The sequence below is a fragment of the Trachypithecus francoisi genome, unplaced genomic scaffold (assembly GCF_009764315.1).
Source record: "Trachypithecus francoisi isolate TF-2019V2 unplaced genomic scaffold, Tfra_2.0 Lachesis_group20, whole genome shotgun sequence".
Lineage (NCBI taxonomy): Eukaryota > Metazoa > Chordata > Mammalia > Primates > Cercopithecidae > Trachypithecus > Trachypithecus francoisi.
The window spans coordinates 21,430,138-21,451,476 of record NW_022681466.1 but is presented as its reverse complement, the minus strand read 5'-3'; the positions used below and the strand labels follow the sequence as shown (position 1 = coordinate 21,451,476).

Here is a 21,339-nt window from a genome sequence, read left to right as displayed (position 1 = left end):
AAGCCTGTAATCCCAGCACTTTGGGAAGCCGAGGCAAGTGGATCATGAGGTCGGGAGATCGAGACCATCCTGGCTAACACGGTGAAACCCCGTCTCTACTAAAAATACAAAAAATTAGCCGGCTGTGGTGGCGGGCGCCTGTAGTCCCATCTACTCCAGAGGCTGAGGCAGGAGAATGGCATGAACCCAGGTGGTGGAGCTTGCAGTGAGCCTAGATCACACCACTGCACTCCAGCCTGGGCGACAGAGCAAGACTCTGTCTCAAAATAAATAAATAAATAAATACTAATAATGATTCTTTCCTCTGCACAGAAAGGGTCTCATTAATATTACCAAGAAAATAATCATTCTGGCTGAGTGTGGTGGTTCACGCCTGTAATCCTAGCACTTTGGGAGGGCAAGACGGGTGGATCACCTGAGGTCAGGGGTTCGAGATCAGCCTGACCAACATGGAGAAACCCTGTTTCTACTAAAAATACAAAAACTAGCCGAATGAGGTGCTGCATGCCTGTAATCCTAGCTACTCGGGAGGCTGAGGCAGGAGGATGCTTGAATCTGGGAGGCAGGCGCATTCCAGCCTGGGCGACAGAGCCCGACTATCTCAAAAAAAAAAAAAAAACCTTTTTTCCCACAGAATGGGCCTTAACGGCACCCAGGGTTCCCCATCTCACAGTTCAACTACCAGGGATTCAGAGAACACTCCAAAGTTACAGATATCACATTCTCATATGTTATCTGTTTGTATGTTGATATATGTCACAGAACATGAAGTCTACAAAGGAGATAAGGGGGTAATGGGCAGTTTATTATTTTCCCGTTTTCCACCACACAATGCTCAAATAGTTTTATCTTTCTTGCCCGCTGCTGTCTTAAAATGGTAGCTGCGAGGGGGCACCCGGATTTGAACCGGGGACCTCTTGAACTGCAGTCAAATGCTCTACCCCTGAGCTATACCCCCTCTATCAAAGACAGGAAGATTACACCTTAAATGTAGAGTTTACTGACCAGACATTGCCTCCAGTGATTCACAATAGTTTGATGTCTATGATAAAGCGATCTGGACCCAAGTAAAGTGGTGGGAGAGAAAAGAGAAGTCTAAGTCCTCTCTGATTCTGGCTTGAGGGTCTTGTACGGATGTGCGATGGGATCCCTCTTTTCCATCATTACAGACTTTTTTGTTTTTTTTTTTTCACTACAGCCTTTTTTTTTTTTTTTTTTTTTTTTTTTTTGAGACGGAGTCTCACTCTGTCGCCGGGGCTGGAGTGCAGTGGCCGGATCTCGGTTCACTGCAAGCTCCGCCTCCCGGTTCACGCCATTCTCCTGCCTCAGCCTCCCGAGTAGCTGGGACTACAGGCGCCCGCCACCTTGCCCGGCTGTTTGTATTTTTTTTTTTTAGTAGAGACGGGTTTCACCGTGTTAGCCAGGATGGTCTCGATCTCCTGACCTCGTGATCCGCCCGTCTCGGCCTCCCAAAGTGCTGGGATTACAGGCTTGAGCCACCGCGCCCGGCCCACTACAGCCTTTTTAACCTCTGGCATCTGGGAATTCTTTTATTTTAATTTTTATTTTTATTTTTTTTTGAGACGGAGTCTCACTCTGTCGCCCAGTCGGGAGTGCAGTGGCGTGATCTCGGCTCACTGCAACCTCTACATCCCAAGTTCAAGCGATTCTCCTGCCTCAGCCAGTAGCTGTGATTACAGGCGTGCGCCGCCACGCCAGGCTAATATTTGTCTTTTTAGTAGAGATGGGGGTTTCACCATGTTGGTCAGGCTGGTCTCAAACTCCTGACCTCGGGATCCGCCCGCCTCTGCCTCCCAAAATGCTGGGAGTACGGGCGTGAGCCACCACACCCGGCCAAGGTTGTGCATTTTTTGAGAGTAGGGATCACGTGGCATTCTTTTTTTGCATTCCCCAAAGTAGTTGACACAGTGCCTGGTTCATGATAAGCCCTGGTCGTAATCACCAAACTACAACCTAATTAAACTCACCGATGGGATTCCACCAAACGTGCACCCAAGCAGCTGAATGTTGCTGAAGAAAAAAGGTGCACAAGTTTGTGCCACTCCACCAATGTAAAACATGCTTTCTCTCTGGCATTCCTTCACTATTGCCCAAATATGTTTGCTTTCTCATGCTCCAAAATGACTATTTCACACACTCTCTCCTATCTTAAACTTTCCACACCTTCTTTCTCCTCTTGCTGTCAGATGAAGAGCTTGCCTCTTCCTTTTTTTTTTTTTTTAGAGGGTGTCTCGCTCTGTTGCCCAGGCTGGAGTGCAGTGGCGCGATCCCCAGATCCCCTGACTGCAAGCTCCGCCTCCCGGGTTCACGTCATTCTTCTGCCTCAGCCTCCTGGGTAGCTGGGACTGCAGGCGCCCGCCACCTCGCCCGGCTAATTTTTTGTATTTTTAGTAGAGACGGGGGTTTCACCGTGTTAGCCAGGTTGATCTCGATTTCTTGGTCTCGTGATCCGCCTGCCTCGGCCTCCAAAAGTGCTGGGATTACAGGCTTGAGCCACAGCGCCCGGCGCCTCTTCCTTTTTGGAGAAAACAGAATCAGTCAGATGTAGTGGTGTGCTGGTGAATGGCTAGCAACCGACTTTGGGGGTGACCTGATGTGTGTAGCGTTTGCCGGGGTGGCTGTTGCAAATACACCCACTTGACCATTTCCAGCTACCTAAAGAAAGTCAACTGGCTTAAATAATTCTGGGCTGGGCACCGTGGCTCACGCCTGTAATCCCAGCACTATAGGAGGCCGAGACGGGCCGATCACGAGGTCAGGAGTTCAAGACTAGCCTGGCCAACATAGTGAAACCCCAGTCTCTACTAAAAAAAAGAAAAAAAAAAAAATTAGATGGGCGTGGTGACAGGCGCCTGTAGTCCCAGCCACTTGGGAGGTTGAGGCAGGTGAATCGCTTGAACCCAGGAGGTGGAGGTTGCAGTGAGCTGAGATCGTGCCACTGCACTCCAGCCTGACGGAGAGACTCCATCTCAAAAAAAAAAAAAATTCTGGAAAATTTACCATCGTTTCTTTTTTTTTTTTTTTTTTTGAGACGGAGTCTTGCTCTGCCACCCAGGCTGGAGTGCAGTGGCCGGATCTCAGCTCACTGCAAGCTCCGCCTCCCGGGTTTATGCCATTCTCCTGCCTCAGCCTCCCGAGTAGCTGGGACTACAGGCGCCTGCCTCGTCGCCCGGCTAGTTTTTTGTATTTTTAAGTAGAGACAGGGTTTCACCGTATTAGCCAGGATGGTCTCGATCTCCTGACCTCGTGATCCGCCCGTCTCGGCCTCCCAAAGTGCTGGGATTACAGGCTTGAGCCACCGCGCCCGGCCTTACCATTGTTTCTTGCAAGCCAGTGTGAACTGAATCCAGCACATGTCTGAGATTAACTACATCCTTCATCAATTATCATCTATACACTGAGAACTCCCAGAATTATATTTCTAGCCCTGGCCTCTTCCCTGAACTCCAGAATTAGCTGTATTCCCAAACGCATACTCTTTTTTTCTTTTTTTGAGACGGAGTCTCGCTGTGTCGCCCAGACTGGAGTGCAGTGGCGCAATCTCCGCTCACTGCAAGCTCTGCCCCCCGGGTTCACGCCATTCTCCTGCCTCAGCCTCCCGAGTAGCTGGGACTACAGGCGCCCGCCATCACGCCAGGCTAATTTTTTGTATTTGTAGTAGAGACGGCGTTTCACTGTGTTAGCCAGGATGGTCTCGATCTCCTGACCTCGTGATCTGCCTGCCTTGGCCTCCCAAAGTGCTGGCATTACAGGCGTCAGCCACTGCGCCCGGCCTCCAAATGCATACTCTTAAATATTAATTAGTCACCTTAAATGAAACATGTTCACCTCAATACTGGGACATGATGCCTGTGAGGACAGGGGCTGTACTTTGTTACTTTCTTTTTTTTTTTTTTTTTTTTTTGAGACGGAGTCTCGCTCTGCCGCCCAGGCTGGAGTGCTGTGACCAGATCTCAGCTCACTGCAAGCTCCGCCTCCCGGGTTCACGCCATTCTCCTGCCTCAGCCTCCCGTGTAGCTGGGACTACAGGCGCTCGCCACCTCGCCTGGCTAATTTTTTGTATTTTTTAGTAGAGACGGGGTTTACCGTGTTAGCCAGGATGGTTTTTTTTTTTTTTTTTTTTTTTTTTTGAGACGGAGTCTTGCTCTGCCACCCAGGCTGCAGTGCAGTGGCCGGATCTCAGCTCACTGCAAGCTCCGCCTCCGGGTTTATGCCATTCTCCTGCCTCAGCCTCCCGAGTAGCTGGGACTACAGGCGCCCGCCTCGTCGCCCGGCTAGTTTTTTGTATTTTTAAGTAGAGACAGGGTTTCACCGTATTAGCCAGGATGGTCTCGATCTCCTGACCTCGTGATCCGCCCGTCTCGGCCTCCCAAAGTGCTGGGATTACAGGCTTGAGCCACCGCGCCCGGCCTTGTTACTTTCTTTTAAGAGTTTTAAAAACAAACTCTTTTTTTCCCTAAACTTGCCCCTTTCTCAGTGGGATTTTTCTCTTTTCTTTTCTTTTTTTTCCAAGACGAAGTTTTGCTCCTGTTGCCCAGGCTGGAGTGCAGTGGTGCGATCTTGGCTCACTGCAACCTCTGCCTCCTGGATTCAAGCAATTCTCCTGCCTCAGCCTCCAGAATAGCTAGGATTACAGGCACCCGCAAACACAACCGGCTAATTTTTTGTATTTTTAGTAGAGACGTGGTTTCACCATGTTGGCCAAACTGGTCTGGAACTCCTGACCTCAGGTGATCCACCCACCTCGGCCTCCCAAAGTGCTGGGATTACAGGTGTGAGCCATCACGCCAGGCCCTTTCTTTCTTTACTTTGTAGAGATGGGGTTTTGCCACGTTGCCCAGGCTGGTCTCAAAGCTGGGCTGCAGCCTCGGTTTCTCAAAGTGCTGGGATTACAGGCCTGAATCAGCCAGGTAGGAAAAAAAAAAAAAATCAGGCTGGGCTTCCCTGCCATGTGTCATCATCTTGATGCTTGCCTTCTTTTTTATTTATTTATTATTTATTTATTTAAATTTTTTGAGACGGAGTCTTGCTCTGTCACCCAGGATGGAGTGCAGTGGCGCAATCTCGGCTCACAGCAAGCTCCACCTCCTGGGTTCACGCCATTCTCCTGCCTCAGCCTCTCGAGTAGCTGGGACTACAGGTGCCCGCTACCACACCCGGCTAATTTTCCTTTTTTTATATTTTCAGTAGAGATGGGGTTTCACTGTGTTAGCCAGGATGGTCTCGATCTACTGACCTCGTGATCCGCCTGTGCTCGGCATCCCAAAGTGTTGGGATTACAGGCATGAGCCACTGTGCCCGGCCTTTTTTTTTTTTTTTTTTCAAGATGGAGTCTCATTCTGTCACCCAGGCTGGAGTGCAGGAGTACCATCTTGGCTCACTGCAACCTCTGACCCCTGGGTTCAAGCGATTCTCCTGCTTCAGCCTCCCAGGTAGCTGGGATTACAGTCATCCACCACCACACCCAGCTAATTTTTGTATTTTTCGTAGAGATGGAGTTTCACCACGTTGGCCAGGCTGGTCTCAAACTCCTGACCTCAGATGATCTGCCCGCCTTGGCCTCCCAAAGTGGTGGAATTACAGGCGTGAGCCATTGTGCCCGGTCGCCTGCATTCTTCTCCAGCTCAGCTGTTTCTACTTGTTCCTACTCGTAGTAGACAAAATAATGACCCTCCAAACCTGTCTGCATATCAGTCTCCTTGTGAATCTATTGGTGACTAAGTTACCTCTCATGATAAAAAGAACTTTGCAGATGTGATTAAATTAAATATATTGAGATGTGAGAAGATTATCCTGGATTATCCAGGTGAGCTCAGTGTAATGCCACAGGTCCTTATAAGAGGGAGGCAGGAGGAGGGAGGCAGGAGGATAAGAGTCACAGAGAGAGGAGATGGTAACATGGAAGCATGGAAGCTGAGGCTAGAGGGAGGCAGGATGATATGCTGCCAGCTTTGACAATTGGGGAAGAGGCAATGAGGCAGCAATGTAGCGGCCTCTATGGGCTGGGAAAGTCAAGGAAACGGATTCTCCCCTGAAGCCTACAAAAGGAATGCAGCCATACTAACATTTTAATTTTAGCCCTGTGAACTTTTTTTTTTTTTTTTTTAGATGAAGTCTTGCTCTGTCACCCAACTGGAGTGCAGTGGCACCATCTCAGCTCACTGCAACCTCTGCCCCCTGGGTTCAAGCAATTCTTCTGCCTCAGCCTCCCAAGTAGCTGGGACTACAGGCGTAAGCCACCACGCCTGGCTAATTTTTGTATTTTTGGTAGAGAAGGGATGTCACCATATTGGCCAGGCTGGTCTTGAACTCTTGACCTCGTGATCTGCCTGCCTCAGCCTCCCAAAGTGGTGGGATTACAGGAGTGAGCCACCTCGCCAGGCCAGCCCAGTGAAATTGATTTTGGGATTCTGACCTCCAGAACTGTGAAGATAATACATTTCTGTTATTTTATGCAAATAGACTGTAAATTGTTCCATCAGTAATATAAAACTAATACAACTCTATAGTCTAAGCCATCACCACCATCTCTGACCTATATTATTACAATAGATTCCCAACTGGCTTCTCTCTCTTTTTTTCTTGAGACAGAGTCTTGCTCTGTCACCCAGGCTCACTGAAGCCTTGACCTCTTGGGCACAAGTAGTCCTCCTGCCTCAGCCTCCCAAGTGGCTGGGACTACAGGTACATACCACCACACCTGGCTAATTTTTAAATTTTTTTGTAGAGATGGGAGTCTCACTGAGTTGCCCAGACTGGTTTCAAATTCCTGGGCTCAAGTGATCCTCTTGCCCTGGCCTCCAAAAGTGCTGGGATTACGGGCATGAGCCATCATGTCTGGCGGACCCTCTTAGATTTTCAACTATACAATACAGTATTGTTAATTAAAGGCACAATGTTGTACAGCCGATTTCTAGAGTTTTTTCATCTTGCAGAATTGACGTTTTAGACCTATTGATCAGCAACTCCCTGCAGCCCCTGGCAACCATCGTTCTACTCTCTACTTCTGTGAGTTTGACTATATTAGATAACTCATATAAGTGGAATCATGCAGTATTTGGTCTTCTGTGACTGGCCTGTTTCACTTAGCATAATATCCTCAAGGTTCATCCACACTGTTGCATATTGCAGGATTTCTTTTTTACTTTTTTTTTTTGCAACGGAGTTTCGCTCTTGTCGAGAGTGAAACTTGTTGCCCAGGCTGGAGTGCAATGGCCTGACCTCGGCTCACCGCAGTCTCCACCTCCCGCATTCAAGCAATTCTCCTGCCTCAGCCTCCATAGCTAGGATTACAGGCAGGCGCCACCACGCTTGGGTAATTTTTGTATTTTTAGTAAAGACTGGGTTTCAGGCCGGGCGCAGTGGCTCAAGCCTGTAATCCCAGCACTCTGGGAGGCCGAGACGGGCGGATCACGAGGTCAGGAGATCGAGACCATCCTGGCTAATACGGTGAAACCCCGTCTCTACTAAAAAAAATACAAAAAACTAGCCGGGCGAGGTGGCGGGCACCTGTAGTCCCAGCTACTCGGGATGCTGAGGCAGGAGAATGGCTTAAATCCAGGAGGCGGAGCTTGCAGTGAGCTGAGATCCGGCCACTGCACTCCAGCCTGGGCGGCAGAGCGAGACTCCGTCTCAAAAAAAAAAAAAAAAAGACTGGGTTTCGCCATGTTGGCCAGGATGGTCTCAATTATCCTGACTTCGTGATCCGCCCGCCTCAGCCTCCCAAAGTGCTGGGATTACAGACGTGAGCCACCGCGCCGGGCCGGTGCTCGTATTCTTTTTGGAGAGACCAAGGAAAAATTTTCTCTATCCAGTTTTGCAGGAGGTTGTTCTCTAACTTGTTAGTGGGGAGAGATGAGTGTGATGTTGGATAAAAAATTGAGCCGGCCGGGCGCGGTGGCTCACGCCTGTAATCCCAGTACTTTGGGAGGCCGAGGCGGGCGGATTATGAGGTCAGGAGATCGAGACCATCCTGGCTAAGATGGTGAAACCCCGTCTCTACTAAAAATGCAAACAATTAGCGGGGCGTGGCGGCGGGCGCCTGTAGTTCCAGCTACTTGGGAGCCTGAGGCAGGAGAATGGCGTGAACCCGGGAGGCGAAGCTTGCACGCCAGCTGACTGAACGAGACTCTGTCTCAAAAAAAAAAAAAAAAAAAAAAAAGAATTGAGCCTAGGCTGGGCGTGGTGGCTCACGCCTGTAGTCCCAGCACCTTGGCAGGCCAAGGCGGGCGGATCACCTGAGGTATGGAGTTCGAGGCCAGCCTGTGCAACATGGAGAAACCCCGTCTGTACTAAAAATACACAATTAGCCAGGCGTGGGGTGCATGCGTGTAATCCCAGCTACTCAGGAGGCTGAGGCGGGAGAATCGCTTGAACCTGGGAAGGAGAGGTTGCGGTGAGCCGAGATCGCGCCATTGCACTCCAGACTGATCAACAAGAGCGAAATTCCGTCTCTGGGCAACATTGGGAGACGGCCTCCTTCACCCACCACCTGCTCCCTTCTCCACAAAATGGAAAACAAACAAACAAACAAACAAACTGAACCAAGCCGGGCACGGTGGCTCACGCCTGTAATCCCAGCACTTTGGGAGGCCGAGGCAGGCAGATAACGAAATCAGGTGTTGGAGACCAGCCTAGCCAACATGGCGAATCCCCCATCTCTACTAAAAATACAAAAAGTTGCCGGGCGCGGCGGCGGGCGCCTGGATTCCCAGCTATTTAGGAGGCTGAGGCAGGAGAATCGCTTGAATCCGGGAGGCGGAGGTTGCAGTGAGCCGAGATTGTTCCACACTGCACTCACTCCAGCCTGGGTTACAGAGGAAGACTCCGTCTGGGGAAAAAGAAAAAAAAAATAATGAATCTAGAAAAAGCAGATTGGCACCTGAATTCACATACTTTTCAAACTGCCACCACGTCTTGGCCTAGCCATTTTTTTTTTTTTTTTTTTTTTTTTGAGATGGAGTCTCACTCTGTTGCCCCTGCTGGAGTGCAGTGGCACGATGTCGGCTCACTGCAACCTCCGCCGCCCGGGTTCAAGCGATTCTCCTGCCTCAGCCTTCCGAGTAGCTGGGATTACAGGCGCTCGCCACCGCGCCCGGCTAATTTTTGTTATTTTTAGTAGAGACGGGGTTTAGCACCATCTTGGTCAGTCTGGTCTCGAACTCCTGACCTCGTGATCCGCCCAGTTCAGCTTCCCAAAGTGCTGGGATTACAGGCGTGAGCCACTGTGCCCGGCCTATTTTGGCCTAGTTTTTAAATTTCCCCTTCCTCATTGGTAATTTCAGTATAATTTAGCAAAGAGACGCTGATTTTGAACAAATGATGAAAGGATGAAAATTTTGGGATCGATCGCTCTAAGAGGAATTTCCAAAAGAGTAAGTAACAGAGGGGGTATAGCTCAGTGGTAGAGCATTTGACTGCAGATCAAGAGGTCCCCGGTTCAAATCCGGGTGCCCCCTTGTGTTGCTTTACCTTTTTTCACAGTCATGCAGGAATAACCCGAGTTAGCGAGTTCCGAATCCAAAAGTCACCAGAAGTGGTCATTTGTATCTTCCACCTACCTAATTTTCACCTTGAAAGGATTCCCATACCCTAGAGGGAGACAGCAGCAACCAGAGGCTGCCTTTAGGTGGATCTGAGTCCTCACACCCCAAGTGGCGAGAAGCGCACCAGTAGTCTCAGTTGTAGAACAAAGGCGTTGATCCATTCCCATCTCCGATGCCCATTGGTTTAACGATAATTATAATTTGTTTTGGGGTTAAAAAATGTGTCTTGGACGGGGCAGTAGTTGGTACTTGACTATGAAAACTAGGAGAAAGAATCCAATTTCAGAGGTCTTTCATATACTCGCGAACTCGAACAGGACAGGGCACAGAAGGTAGAAGGTAAACAGCGAGCAGTTTTCCCTCTTCTTTCTTTACTTAGCTCATAGGCAGGGATTTGGCTTGATAAGCTATAGATGGAAAGTCCAAGGCCTAAAGGAGAGGTAAAACTGGTTCCTTCTGGGTTTTTTGCACGGAACCGCAGGTCTGCTGATCTGTGATCTCTCTGTTCAGCCTAGCGATGCAGCTCACAGTAATGGGAGCCAGGGAAAAAAAAAATGCGCGTTTTCCCGGGGTCCGAGGCATGACACAACCACATTCCGGGTTTAAAATATAGCAGCTGCCCTTTGACCCAGGCAGCACGCCTCTTCCTTTCTCCTTATTTTTCCTTTTTTTGGGCAAAACCTAGTTGAGGGGGACGCCCTTGTCTCCCGTCACACTTACCATTTTCCTCCGGCCCAACAGTGACACTGTCAGGCGCGCAGCCAGCAGATATTTGTCCCCATCTTTAGGTTATGAAACTCCACGGCCTTTTATTTTCACTTCAGTGGTTTTTAAAACGCGGTCCCCACACCAGCAGCACCAGCGGCACCTGGAAACTTGGTAGAAATGCAAATTCTCCGGGCCCCCTTACAGAATCAGAAACTAGGAGGATTTTAACAAGCCCTGCAGGTAATTCTGATGCACGTTCAAATTTGAGAAACACTGTATTCGTTTATCTCAGTTTGCATTGGGATATAACTTTACTTTTGTACATTAATAGTCAAGGATGAACACAGCACGTCCATGTCACTATTAATACAGAAAGTTGAAGTTGGAGAAGGGCTGTGTCTATGGGTTTCCCTCTCTTGACCCACCCTCCACCCCCAAAAGGAACGCCAACTTGAGGCGTTCTCCTGTCTCCCTACCCCCATTGGAAACATTCTGTCCCTCAAACCGGGCACCTCGAACTGTCTGATTCATCTGAGGCTGGCAGCCGTGACCACAGAAATCCCTACACCTCTGGCGCGAGTAATGCGTTGGCGCAGCTTTTATACCCACCCGCTCCTCCACCCTGAGCACAAAGTAAAACCGAAAGCTTTCTGCTAAGGCTGAAAAATGAGGAAGATACTTTTTTCACCTTTTTTTTCTTTGTAGTCAGGACCCAATGTTAAAATATGAATCAAGAATGAAAAACAGATGGTTGGTTAGCAAGTGAAAGGAAAAGCCAGCGAGGGGGCACCCGGATTTGAACCAGGGACCTCTTGATCTGCAGTCAAATGCTCTACCACTGAGCTATACCCCCGCGCCGCTGCAGCGCCTGGAGGCGGCTCTTTGGGTGCTAAGAATTGTTGCAGCTGCTACTCTGTGAGTAGGGTGTAACATAAAGAGAAAGGCATGCAGAAGAAAAGGGGTCATGCTGAACGCAGACGGTGCCCGCATCCGGGGAACCCTGGGAAGGTGCACTGCAGGGGCTCGGGGAGGGAAGCACTAGCCCGGGTCTGGCAGCGCGCAGCGTCCAAGAGGGAGGGACGGGTTCCGCCCCACAAATGTGGGAAAGGGTGTGGGCCGGAAGAGAGTTAAGAGGGGCAGGGCAGGGGGTCCCCGTTCGGTCTGTAGATTCATGCCCGGTAGCAACCGGTAGAAAGGAAAGTCCCCAAATGCGGTGAATCAGTTCTGGCGTTCAGGAGGGCTCCAACCCCACCCTCGACGGGCTTAAGGGGTTAGCCCGCCTCCTGCAGCCCGGGCGCCCCAGATGTGCAGCCCGCCTGGCTCTGCGCCGCCTCCGGCTCGGGAAGGGCCCTGGGCACCGGGCGCAGTCAGCCTGGGAGCGCCGGGGCGCCAGCACCGCTGGCCCCGCAGTTCCCCCCAGGAACCCGCCCCCGCGCAGCCCCACGTCGCCCGCGGAGCGCGCCTCGCTGCGCGTGCCCTCGCCCGCGCCCGAGGCGCGTGCCCGCCCCGGTGCAGCCCCTCCTCCCCGCTGTGTTTATTAGGGGAAGGAGGGCGGAGGCGGAGGCCAGTTCCCCAGCTCCAGCCGCCGTTGCTGCCGCCTGTGTAGTTGCAGCCGCGGCCGCCTCCCGCCAGCTCGCCTTGGGGAAGAGGACGCGCGAGAGCTCCGACGTCCCCCCGCAGCCCCTCTCGGAACCATGAACCCCAACTGTGCCCGGTGCGGCAAGATCGTGTATCCCACGGAGAAGGTGAACTGTCTGGATAAGGTGAGCCCGGGACCGGGAGACGCGTCTGTGCAATCCCTGGCAGTGCTCTGAATCCAGGGAGGAGAGAAGGGCCGGGTCTTTGCTGCTTTATCCCCGCGATCCCAGGAGAATGGAGGGAGGGCGGGCGGGCGGTGTCATGGGGTGTGGGGACACATCCCAATCTGGAAACCAGGAGATCTGGGGCGAGGCGGGGAGTCCACGCGTAGCGGGCAGCCGGTGCTGGAGAGGGGTGGGCTCTGTGCCTTGGGGTTGGGAGGACGTGAGAGAAGCAGGGAAGCCAGGCCCCGGGGTGTGTTGGGGGAAGGTTAGGGGTGCAGTCCCGCCCCCTAGGGCCTGGAGAGTGAGAAGAGACGGCCGCTCCCTCTCCGCTCCGCGCCGAGCGCCAAGTAGGCGGAAGCGCGGGGCGCTGGTGGAGGGGGCGGGGCAGAGGCTGGGGGGCCCTGCGAAACCGTCCGTTCAGGCGGGGGATGGCCTCGCTTCCTGGCCTGGCGGGGCGGGTGCTATCAGCCTGCGAGTGTGGCATCTGATGCGGGGGGTTTCGGGTAAGGACCCGGGCTCCGCCGCAAGACCCCCGATTTTGAACGACCTGAGGCCTCCTTGGTGATTGAGTGGTTAAAGGACTCGCAGACCTCCTCCATAGCTTCCCAACCCCCACCTCCAATTAAAAGCCAACTCCCGGTGCTGGGCCGCCCAGCCTGAGCCGGGTGGGGTCGGGTGCCGGAGTAGGGTGGGTGGGGGGTGCTTCGCTGAGATCTCCTGAAATTGTGCTCAGAGCCAGGAGATCGTGTGGAAGAACAAAGAGCTAACTTTTCAAAGCAGGTTTCTCCAATGGAGGGTGGGGTTGGCTGAGTTCTGGGGAAGCCGAGGAAAGGGGGAGGTATGGGCGGGGTGGGGGAGGGGGCGATGGTGGCCTTGTGGAGATTCACTGCCCCCTGGGGGCCCTGTCTCCCCAATGCTGGACTTGTTCATCTGGTTGCCATTAGACTTTTGGAGGGGGGGTTGGAGAGTAGAACTGGGCGTTTCCCGTACAGTTTGGTGTAGGATCCTGCCCTCTTGTAAGCTCCGTGAGATCCTAAGGTAAAACCTGCTGCTCTGCATCCCCTCTCCTCCCCAGTCTGGAGGGGAGGCCTCTGTGATTTTGTGCCCTTCCTCACCGCGTCTTTCGTCCATCACCCAAAGCTGGCTCCAAGTCCAGGTATTCTGACCTTTCCATCTGAACTGGGAGGGCTGGGGGGACTGCATGGAGGAGGGGTGCAAGGGTGGGAACACTGGATGAAAGAGGCGTACAGAGCCCCAAAGTTCATTACTGACCTGGAGTCAGGTTTTGTTCAGGAGAGGATAGTTCATTGGACACCTTGTCTCTCCCCTCCCCCTTAGGGTGTGAGCTTCCTCAGTGACCTTTGGCCTCTGAGTCAGGGTGAGGAGGTGGGGTTGGAGGTTCTGAAACACATTTGAACTTGCTCTTGGGGAGTGTGAGCATATGGGGCTGCTGCTGTGTCACTGTCCCTCCTAGTCCTGGGCTTGATTGAGTAGGAGGAGAGGAGGGGGTATATTGTGGGCAAAAGGAAAGGTGTTGATCTGCCCGTGACCGTGCCAGCTGCTGTTGGGCAGGACTTGGGCTTAGAGCTATCAGATGATGAAGTCTCCCCTTGAGAATGTACCTGTCCTCGCATACTGGGATTTTGCCCTCCCCTCGTGGCAGAGATTTTGGCCTCTGCATCTTGAGTTCCCTGTGGTCCCCTTCTCCACAGTCATGAATTGGGAAGAGGCAGAGGGCACTTCACCCGTATAAGGAAAAAGCAAAACATGAAGGCAGGATTGCCACCCCAGGAGTTGGGAGACTGGGTCCTTGTTCCAGGTCTGCTCCCACCAGTTTTTTGCGTATCTTTAGGCCTCAGTTTTCACTATCTGTCAGATGGGTATGATGATGTCATTTCTTTGAAGGTGGGGCAGTGCACTAAAGTCCCTGAGTGCTAAAGAGGGTGCTGTATAGACTATGCCCTCCCTACCCCTCTGGGATGCTCTGTTCAGCTCCATACCACTCCCCTTGGAAAGCCCTTCAGTGCTGTGTATCCGAGGGGAGGGGAGCAGGGATGCTGCAGGGTGCCCTCCCCAGTTCTCTTACCCTAGCTGGAAGAGGACGTTCAAGTGGGGGTTGCCCAGGGAAGTGGGAGTTGGTGATTCCTTCCTCTTTTTAGAATTCTCCCTATAGGAAGTGGCCCTGTAGAGACCTTGCCCCTGTACTGAGCAGGAGACCTGAAATATCCATGTATCAGATGTATTCCTCCCCACCTGCTCCAGGCAGTGAGGATAGGCACCAGGAATGGTGAGCCAGTGCCTGGAGGATGCTGGGCTGAGACCAGGGAGGAAGGGGAACCTTCAGTCCCATAGGCAACTTCATTCCCATAGTTGCTAACTAACTTCCCAAGGCCTCCCATTTACTACAAAAGAGTCAAATTAGACTCACCCTTTTCTCTATAATCCCCCATGGCACTCAGCCCCCTACGTGGCCCAAAGCACAGACTGTGTCCTTGGTTTCAGCCTTTTCTCCTCTCTGAGCCTTATCTCCCAAAGGCATAGGTGGGTAAAAACCTTGTCACCTCTGAAGGCCACCCTGCCCCCAACCTGCAGTACCCAGCATGCTTTGCAAGCTGGATAAATATGTATTGCTGATGACAGTGTTTGAGGAAGGAGGTCGAGATTTGCTTCTCCAGAGGACTTCTGGGATTAGAGCTGGGGGAGAAACAGGGTGACCTCATTTGCTCATTCAACAAATATTTATTGAGCACCTACTTTGTGCAACTGCTTTGTATCTAGGGAGCTTTGTTGTTAAGAATCTTGCCATGTCCCTCTTTCCTGGCTTGCTTCCCCAGGTTTCTGAAAACAGGTGGAGGTAGAGGATTGGACTGCTGCCAGGTCCCCTGGAATCCCCCGTTAGGGCGGGCCCTCTGCCTCTGCTTGTCTGAGCGCTCCCTCCCCATTCGAAGGGGGTGAAGTCCTCACAGCTGTGGTACCCCGTTTTGCTAGCTGAAGCTTAGAGTACCCCACCATCATCTTGGGACCATCCCTTCATAATAGCTACTAGTTATCGCAACATGCTGGGCTCAGTCTTCACAGCAGCCTCACAAAGTAATTGTGTTTGCTCTTGTAAATGATGTACCCCATAAACGGAGGCTCAGGTAGCCCGTGTGGCTCATCTCCCTCTCTTAGAGCTGAAATTCATACCCACAGTTCTTTCTGCTCAGCTCTTCTGCCAGTATAAAGTACTTTTATTTATACATATTTATATTTTATTTCTGTCTCATTTGTGCCAAAAGTAGGTCCCATCCCTTCCTGACCCTATCTGGAGGAATGCTCTGGGCCTGGGGTCTTGTATGGGGGAGTGGGGCCACTGGGAATAGTCCTGTCCTCCTCAAAATTTGTGGAGGTGCAGCAAAGATCTATGCCTTTAAGCCAGCGGGTCAGGTGGCCAACTGAGCTAGGCTGGTGACCCGGCCAGGGTGGGGTTGGCATTGCCTCTGCAGGAGGGAGAAACTGTAACCCTGGGCAACAGGAAGGGAAGAGATGGCCTCATACTCCATCCCTGAGTCATGGCTATGGGGTAGCCTGGGTTCAGAGGCCAAGGTGCCAGGCTGCAGGCACAGTGACACGAAGCTTGCCACATCCCCCCCAACCCAGAGCCACAGAGGGACAGGCTATCCCAAGTGAGGGGTATCCTTGCAGGCTTCTGCCCCTACCAGCCTGTTTACCTTTCTATAGAGTGGGTTGCAGGTAGGCAAGGGAAGATCAAGGTGACCCTGCTTTGGAGCCTTGGATCCAGGCTGAGAGGCCTCTAACGGGCAGCAGGGGTAGGGTCTGGTTTCTGTGAACAGGAAAACCATGGACTTTGCAGGCAGCAGGAAGGGACAGAGGTGCATGCCTCGAGGTGCACTTTCCTCCCGAGTCCTGAGGCCCAGGAATGCTTCGCTGAAATCATCTTGCCTGGGGTCTTTAAAAGAGGGGGGGCTCTTGCTCTAGGACAGAGCCCATGGGGCAGGGCAGAGGCAGACGGGGTCACTGTGGGATCCTCTGGACATATTTCCCTGACAGTGTCCTTCCCCAGACCCCAATGAGACAAGACAGGGTTTCTTTCATCTTAGGGTCCAGGCTAGGCTCACAGCGGTTGTGGAGGGACTGGCCATTTTCTGCCTCCCCTCCCCACAATTTTCCTACCCCAAAAAGGACACAGTGTAAGGAGCTGGTGGGTTTTCTTGAACTTTGGGGCCTTCCTCCAGAGGGGAGGGGAGTCGCCTGAAGCCGCTGGAGGTGCCAGGCATTAGGGGTGGAGCGGCCTCCTCTCCTGACCCTCCAGCACTCCAGGAGACAGTGGCTGCAGCTCCACTTGACACTTGTGCTTCATAGTAACTGGTTTCCATTTTTCTACTGGGAGCCCCCTGCAGGGGGCAGGTGACCACCCTCCTCTGCCCCACCCTCGTGTGTCTGGATGAGAGTGTGGGGCCTGTGAGGGAGGTGGGAAGGAACTGATAGAAATAGGCGCCATCCCCTTGAAGAGGGGCTCTGCTTCGTCCGCGTGGCAGCCTGGAGGGGTCTTTGGAGCCCCTGGGTCCGGTGTTGGCCCTGTGCCCCCTGCCTGCTCAGTACACCCCACCCTCCTCCTCCAAGGGGCTTGGCTCCAGGTGGAGGCCTGGCCATCTGGAGTAGGGGTCTCTCTCACTTTGTCTCCCCAACCTCAATCAGGAGGCAGACTTGGAGGTCCCCCGTCCTAGGATAGTGTGTAGCCCTTCGTGTGTGTGTGTGTGTGTGTGTGTGAGAGAGAGAGACAGAGAGAGAAAGTGGGTCATGGTCTGGATTCTGGAGAATGTTTTTGCTGGCAGGTCCCTGTGGGGGTAGCAGGAGGCGGGGGCCCAGGCAGGGGCGTGTGCAGCTAAGTAGGTAGAGGCCAGCAGACTGGGTAGTGACAAGGCTGGGGCACCCTGCCAATGCCTCCCAGTCACTGGGGGAGGGAGTGGGGCTGTCACTTCAGGGGCCTGTGGGGGCAGGGACCACCCTGTCTTAGTGTCCCCAGTGGGTTCTGTGTGTTGGGGTTATGCACCAGAAGGAGTCTGTAAGTTGCCACATGGGAGTTTAGGGGACCTGGGTCACTGGGGTAGGCCCAGGTTGGGGAGGGGGCCAAGCTTAGACCCACCACTTCTTTGCTTCCAGACTTCTGGCTGGCCTTCCTCCTCAAGAGTGGTTCTCCTAGCACTCTGTTTAATATTCCACCATTAGGTTTTTCCTTTGGGTCTTCTTGATAGGGAACCAGTACCCTATTCGATGGCGATTTCCCCCTGAAATTACCCTGGGGGTCTCTGGTTGAAGTGGGCCATGGTAGGGGAGGTTGAATCCCAGATTCTCAGCCTTCTTTCTGCTATCCCCTCCTCCCAGTGTCTCAGAAGCACCTCTCCGTGGTTTGGAGACCACATTTTGAAAAGCATCGCCTTGGGGGAATTCCTCGACAAATGGCCAAGAACCAGCTCTGGCTGGGCCCCTTCAAAAGTCCCTGGGGCCTGCCTCCTGGCCTCCTTCTTTCCTAGTGGGGAATGTCTCCCTTGACTGCTGGGAAATGGGGCAGGGACAGGCCAGCCAGGTCACTCAGGTGGCCTGGATTATTCTGGGGTCCTGGCAGTGGACCCCTGTTTGGTGGTGATCCAGGGCATCATCCTGGGCTTCTGGGGGTGAATTTAGATCCTGTTGTCACGGGTTTGCCTAAGCATCAGTACTTCTCAGCGGTTCCACAAAGACCCCTCCAGGCTGCCACACGGAGCCTGTTAGATCGTTTCTCTCTCTCTCTTTTTTTTTTTTTTTTTTAAGGCAGAGTCTTGCTCTGTCACCCAGGCTGGAGTGCAGTGGCACAATCTTGGCTCACTGCAACCTTCACCTCCTGGGTTTAAGTGATTCTTCTGCCTCAGCCTCCCAAGTAGCTGGGATTACAGGCATGCACTACCATACCTGGCTTATTTATTTATTTATTTTTGAGATTAAGTCTTGCTCTGTACCCCAGGCTGGAGTGCAGTGGCATGATCTTGGCTCACCGCAACCTCCGCCTCCTGGGTTCAAGCGATTCTCCTGCCTCAGCTTCCCGAGTAGCTGGGATTACAGGCATGCGTCACTGCACCTGGGTAATTTTTTTGTATTTTTTAGTAGATACGGAGTTTCACCATGTTGATCAGGCTGGTCTTGGACTCCCAACCTCAGGTAATCCGCCTGCCTCAGCCTCCCAAAATGCTGGGATTATAGGTGTGAGCCACCGCTCCTGGCCTAGATCAGTTCTCTTTCTGTCATCACTCTTTTCCCTCCGTCAGCCACCCTGGATGGGCCCTGTGTGCCACATTCTCACATGAATGAATGGATTGGAGCTGTGGTTGGCACAGTGAAGCCCCTCTGCACCCCAACACAATCTCCAGTGTGAGCCCTGACTCCCTCAGCTGAGGTTCACATTTGTGGTGCCCAGCACCTGACATCTGAGTGCTCAGAGGTGCCAAATGCTGTGCTGAGGGCTTTGAAGGTGATTTCTCCTGAGCCCTGGACAATCCCAGGAGGGCCAGGTGTTATTACATCCATTCTACACACCAGGAAGTGGGCTCTCCTGAGGTGCAGGGCCCCGCCCGGCCCCGCCCAAGGCCATACAATTAGTGGGGTAGAGCTTTGATGTCCACTATGGAGGTGTCTACCTTCAAGGCTTTGAAGTAGAGCCCTTCAGTGCCTCAGTGGGGGACCTGCTGCTGGGCGCTCTCCTGCCCTCCCACTGGGGTGGGGGAGGATGAAGGAAGGGTAGAAAGGATGTGGTGTGTTGACAGAGCCTGGGACACCCAGCCCACTCCTCTGGCCGGGCATCCCACAGGAAGTGGGAGGTATTGGAGCTGTAGCACCACCTGGGGCTTATGTAGGTCTAGCGGGTGTGCTGGGCTCTGGTACAGGAGCTAGGAGCACCTGGGTTCCGGGCCTGGGTGTGTGGGGGCTGGGCCTTCCTCTTCTGAGGCCTCCATGAGGCCAGAGGAGCTGCTCCTTCATGTTCAGCGGCTGCTCCCTAGCAACCCAGCGCAGCTTTGCATAAGCAATGAGGCCTCTCCAGCTCTGGGCAGGAGGGGTTCCCTGGGGAGGGTGGAGCTGACCTGGGGGCTGCTGCCGCCACTATAACTGGGCTCTTCCCCCGGTCCTTCATGCCTGCCCTTCTCTTCTTCCTGGGTTCAGTGGTGGAGGATGAGGAAGGAGAGAGGGGAGGTGAGTGCCAAAGACTGTGACCTGAGATGCCCCCAGCTCACCTGGGATAATTCCATGTTCTCTCCATAGCCATGGGCCTAGGACAGTCCCAGTAGCTCCAGAGTGCCCCTTCCCAGGGCCTGAGCCCCTTTTTCAGAAGTCCTGGTATCTGATGTATGTCCTCCTTCTGTCTCCATCCCCAGTTCTGGCATAAAGCATGCTTCCATTGCGAGACCTGCAAGATGACACTGAACATGAAGAACTACAAGGGCTACGAGAAGAAGCCCTACTGCAATGCGTGAGTCCTGTTCTGGGCAGGGGACTGGGTGGGTGCTTTGGCTCCCTCCCCTAGTGAGTTCTTCCTTCCCTTCCAATAACTGCAAGGTGACATTGGCGAACACTTCCACCCCCTGCCTGAACATCACATTTCATCCTCACGACAGCTGGATGAAGCAAGCACTTTTTTTTTTTTTTTTTGGATATGGAGTCTCGCTGTGTCGCCCAGGCTGGAGTGCAGTGGCGCGATCTCGGCTCACTGCAAGCTCTGCCTCCCGGGTTCACGCCATTCTCCCGCCTCAGCCTCTGAGTAGCTGGGACTACAGGCGCCCGCCACCACGCCCGGCTAGTTTTTTGTATTTTTAGTAGAGACGGGGTTTCACCATGTTAGCCAGGATGGTCTCGATCTCCTGACCTCGTGATCCACCCGCCTCGGCCTCCCAAAGTGCTGGGATTACAGGCTTGAGCCACCGCGCCCGGCTGAAGCAAGCACTTTTTATCCCCATTTAAAGTGCTTTTATCCCCCATTTAAAGTGCATTTAAAGTACAGATGAGGAAACTGGGGCTTAGGGAAGGGAAGAGACTCTCAAGATGGGATGGCTAGGGAGAGACTGGCTCTAACCCAGTCTCTGGGCAGTAAGGCGAGCACATGTCTTTCCACTGCCTCCTGCTACAAAAGAGGGGGCTTTCCGCGTGGTCTTTCAAGAATGAGTGACCTGTCTGTTGTATTTGGGTTTGGGGGCTTTGTTCTCCTGTTTACCTTCCCTTGTTTCTCTCCCCAAAATCGATGGTTTCCTTCTCTCACCTGGTACTTCCCAGGCTTTGGGGGCTCCTTCCTCCCGTGGTTCTTTCAAGAAAACTCTCTGGAAGCCTCGTGTCCGCCCTTTTGGTGTTCATTTTTTGAGAAGGGGCAGGGGGTGTATAAAGGGTGTCGCCTGGGCCAGATAGATCTCTTCCCTGCCTGGTGAGGGAGGCTGTGGAGACTGTGTTTTTTTTGAGTATAGTCATCTTGGACTGTGTTCCTTCTGCACTGGGATCTGCAGCAGCCGACAGTAGGGAGGGAGTATAGGGGTGGGGTCCCCTATCCCAGAGCCTGGAGGAACACCTCCCCTCCTCTCTCATCCCATCCCATGCAGTCCCAGAAAGTACAGCAACTTTCCATCTTCAAGTTGATCTTGTGAGTAGTAAGTACAAACTCAGTACTGGGGCCTCACAGCTGCCGCCACCTGCGAGGTGGAGGCTTTGGAAGGTCAAGTCACTTATAAGTAATGATAATTTCTTTTTCTTTTAATTTGCTTTTTTTTTTTTTTGGAGACAGACTCCATTACCCAGGCTGGAGTGCAGTTGGCTCACTGCAACCTCCACCTCCTGGCTTCAAGCGATTCTTGTGCCTAAGCCTCCTGAGTAACTGGTATTACAGATGCACGCTACCATGCCCAGCTAATTTTTGTATTTTTAGTAGAGACTGGGGTTTCTCTGTGTTGGCCAGGCTGGTCTCGAACTCCTGACCTCAAGTGATGCGCCCGCCTCAGCCTCCCAAAGTGCTGGGATTACAGGTATAAGCCACCTTGCCAGCCTTAATTGATTTTTTTTTTTTTTTTTTTTTTGAGACGGAGTCTTGCTCTGTCGCCCAGGCTGGAGTGCAGTGGCCGGATCTCGGCTCACTGCAAGCTCCGCCTCCCAGGTTTACGCCATTCTCCTGCCTCAGCCTCCTGAGTAGCTGGGACTACAGGCGTCCGTCACCTCGCCCGGCTAGTTTTTTGCACTTTTTTTAGTAGAGACGGGGT

At 52.8% G+C, this 21,339-nt stretch overlaps 1 protein-coding gene and 3 non-coding genes across 6 annotated transcripts in view; 2 read left to right on the top strand and 2 right to left on the bottom strand.

The window, feature by feature from the left end:
* Nucleotides 1-886: 886 nt before the first annotated feature.
* Nucleotides 887-958, bottom strand: TRNAC-GCA. Its single transcript has one exon. It is a non-coding gene; the product is annotated as a tRNA-Cys (tRNA).
* An 8,449-nt stretch (nt 959-9,407) lies between these two features.
* Nucleotides 9,408-9,479, top strand: TRNAC-GCA. Its single transcript has one exon. It is a non-coding gene; the product is annotated as a tRNA-Cys (tRNA).
* A 1,576-nt stretch (nt 9,480-11,055) lies between these two features.
* Nucleotides 11,056-11,127, bottom strand: TRNAC-GCA. The gene has a single exon. It is a non-coding gene; the product is annotated as a tRNA-Cys (tRNA).
* A 435-nt stretch (nt 11,128-11,562) lies between these two features.
* The window catches only part of LASP1 (LIM and SH3 protein 1), a 52,537-nt gene continuing 42,760 nt past the window's right edge, over nt 11,563-21,339 (top strand). The window contains exons 1-2 of one of the 3 annotated variants that reach the window (XM_033183229.1): nt 11,563-12,037; nt 19,480-19,574. In XM_033183229.1, the coding sequence (XP_033039120.1) occupies nt 11,969-12,037; nt 19,480-19,574 (164 nt within the window). In that variant the 5' untranslated portion in view covers nt 11,563-11,968. Of the gene's footprint in view, nt 12,038-12,530; nt 12,580-19,479; nt 19,575-21,339 lie in introns of those variants that run through there. The other 2 variants (XM_033183230.1, XM_033183231.1) reach the window with 2 other exon arrangements.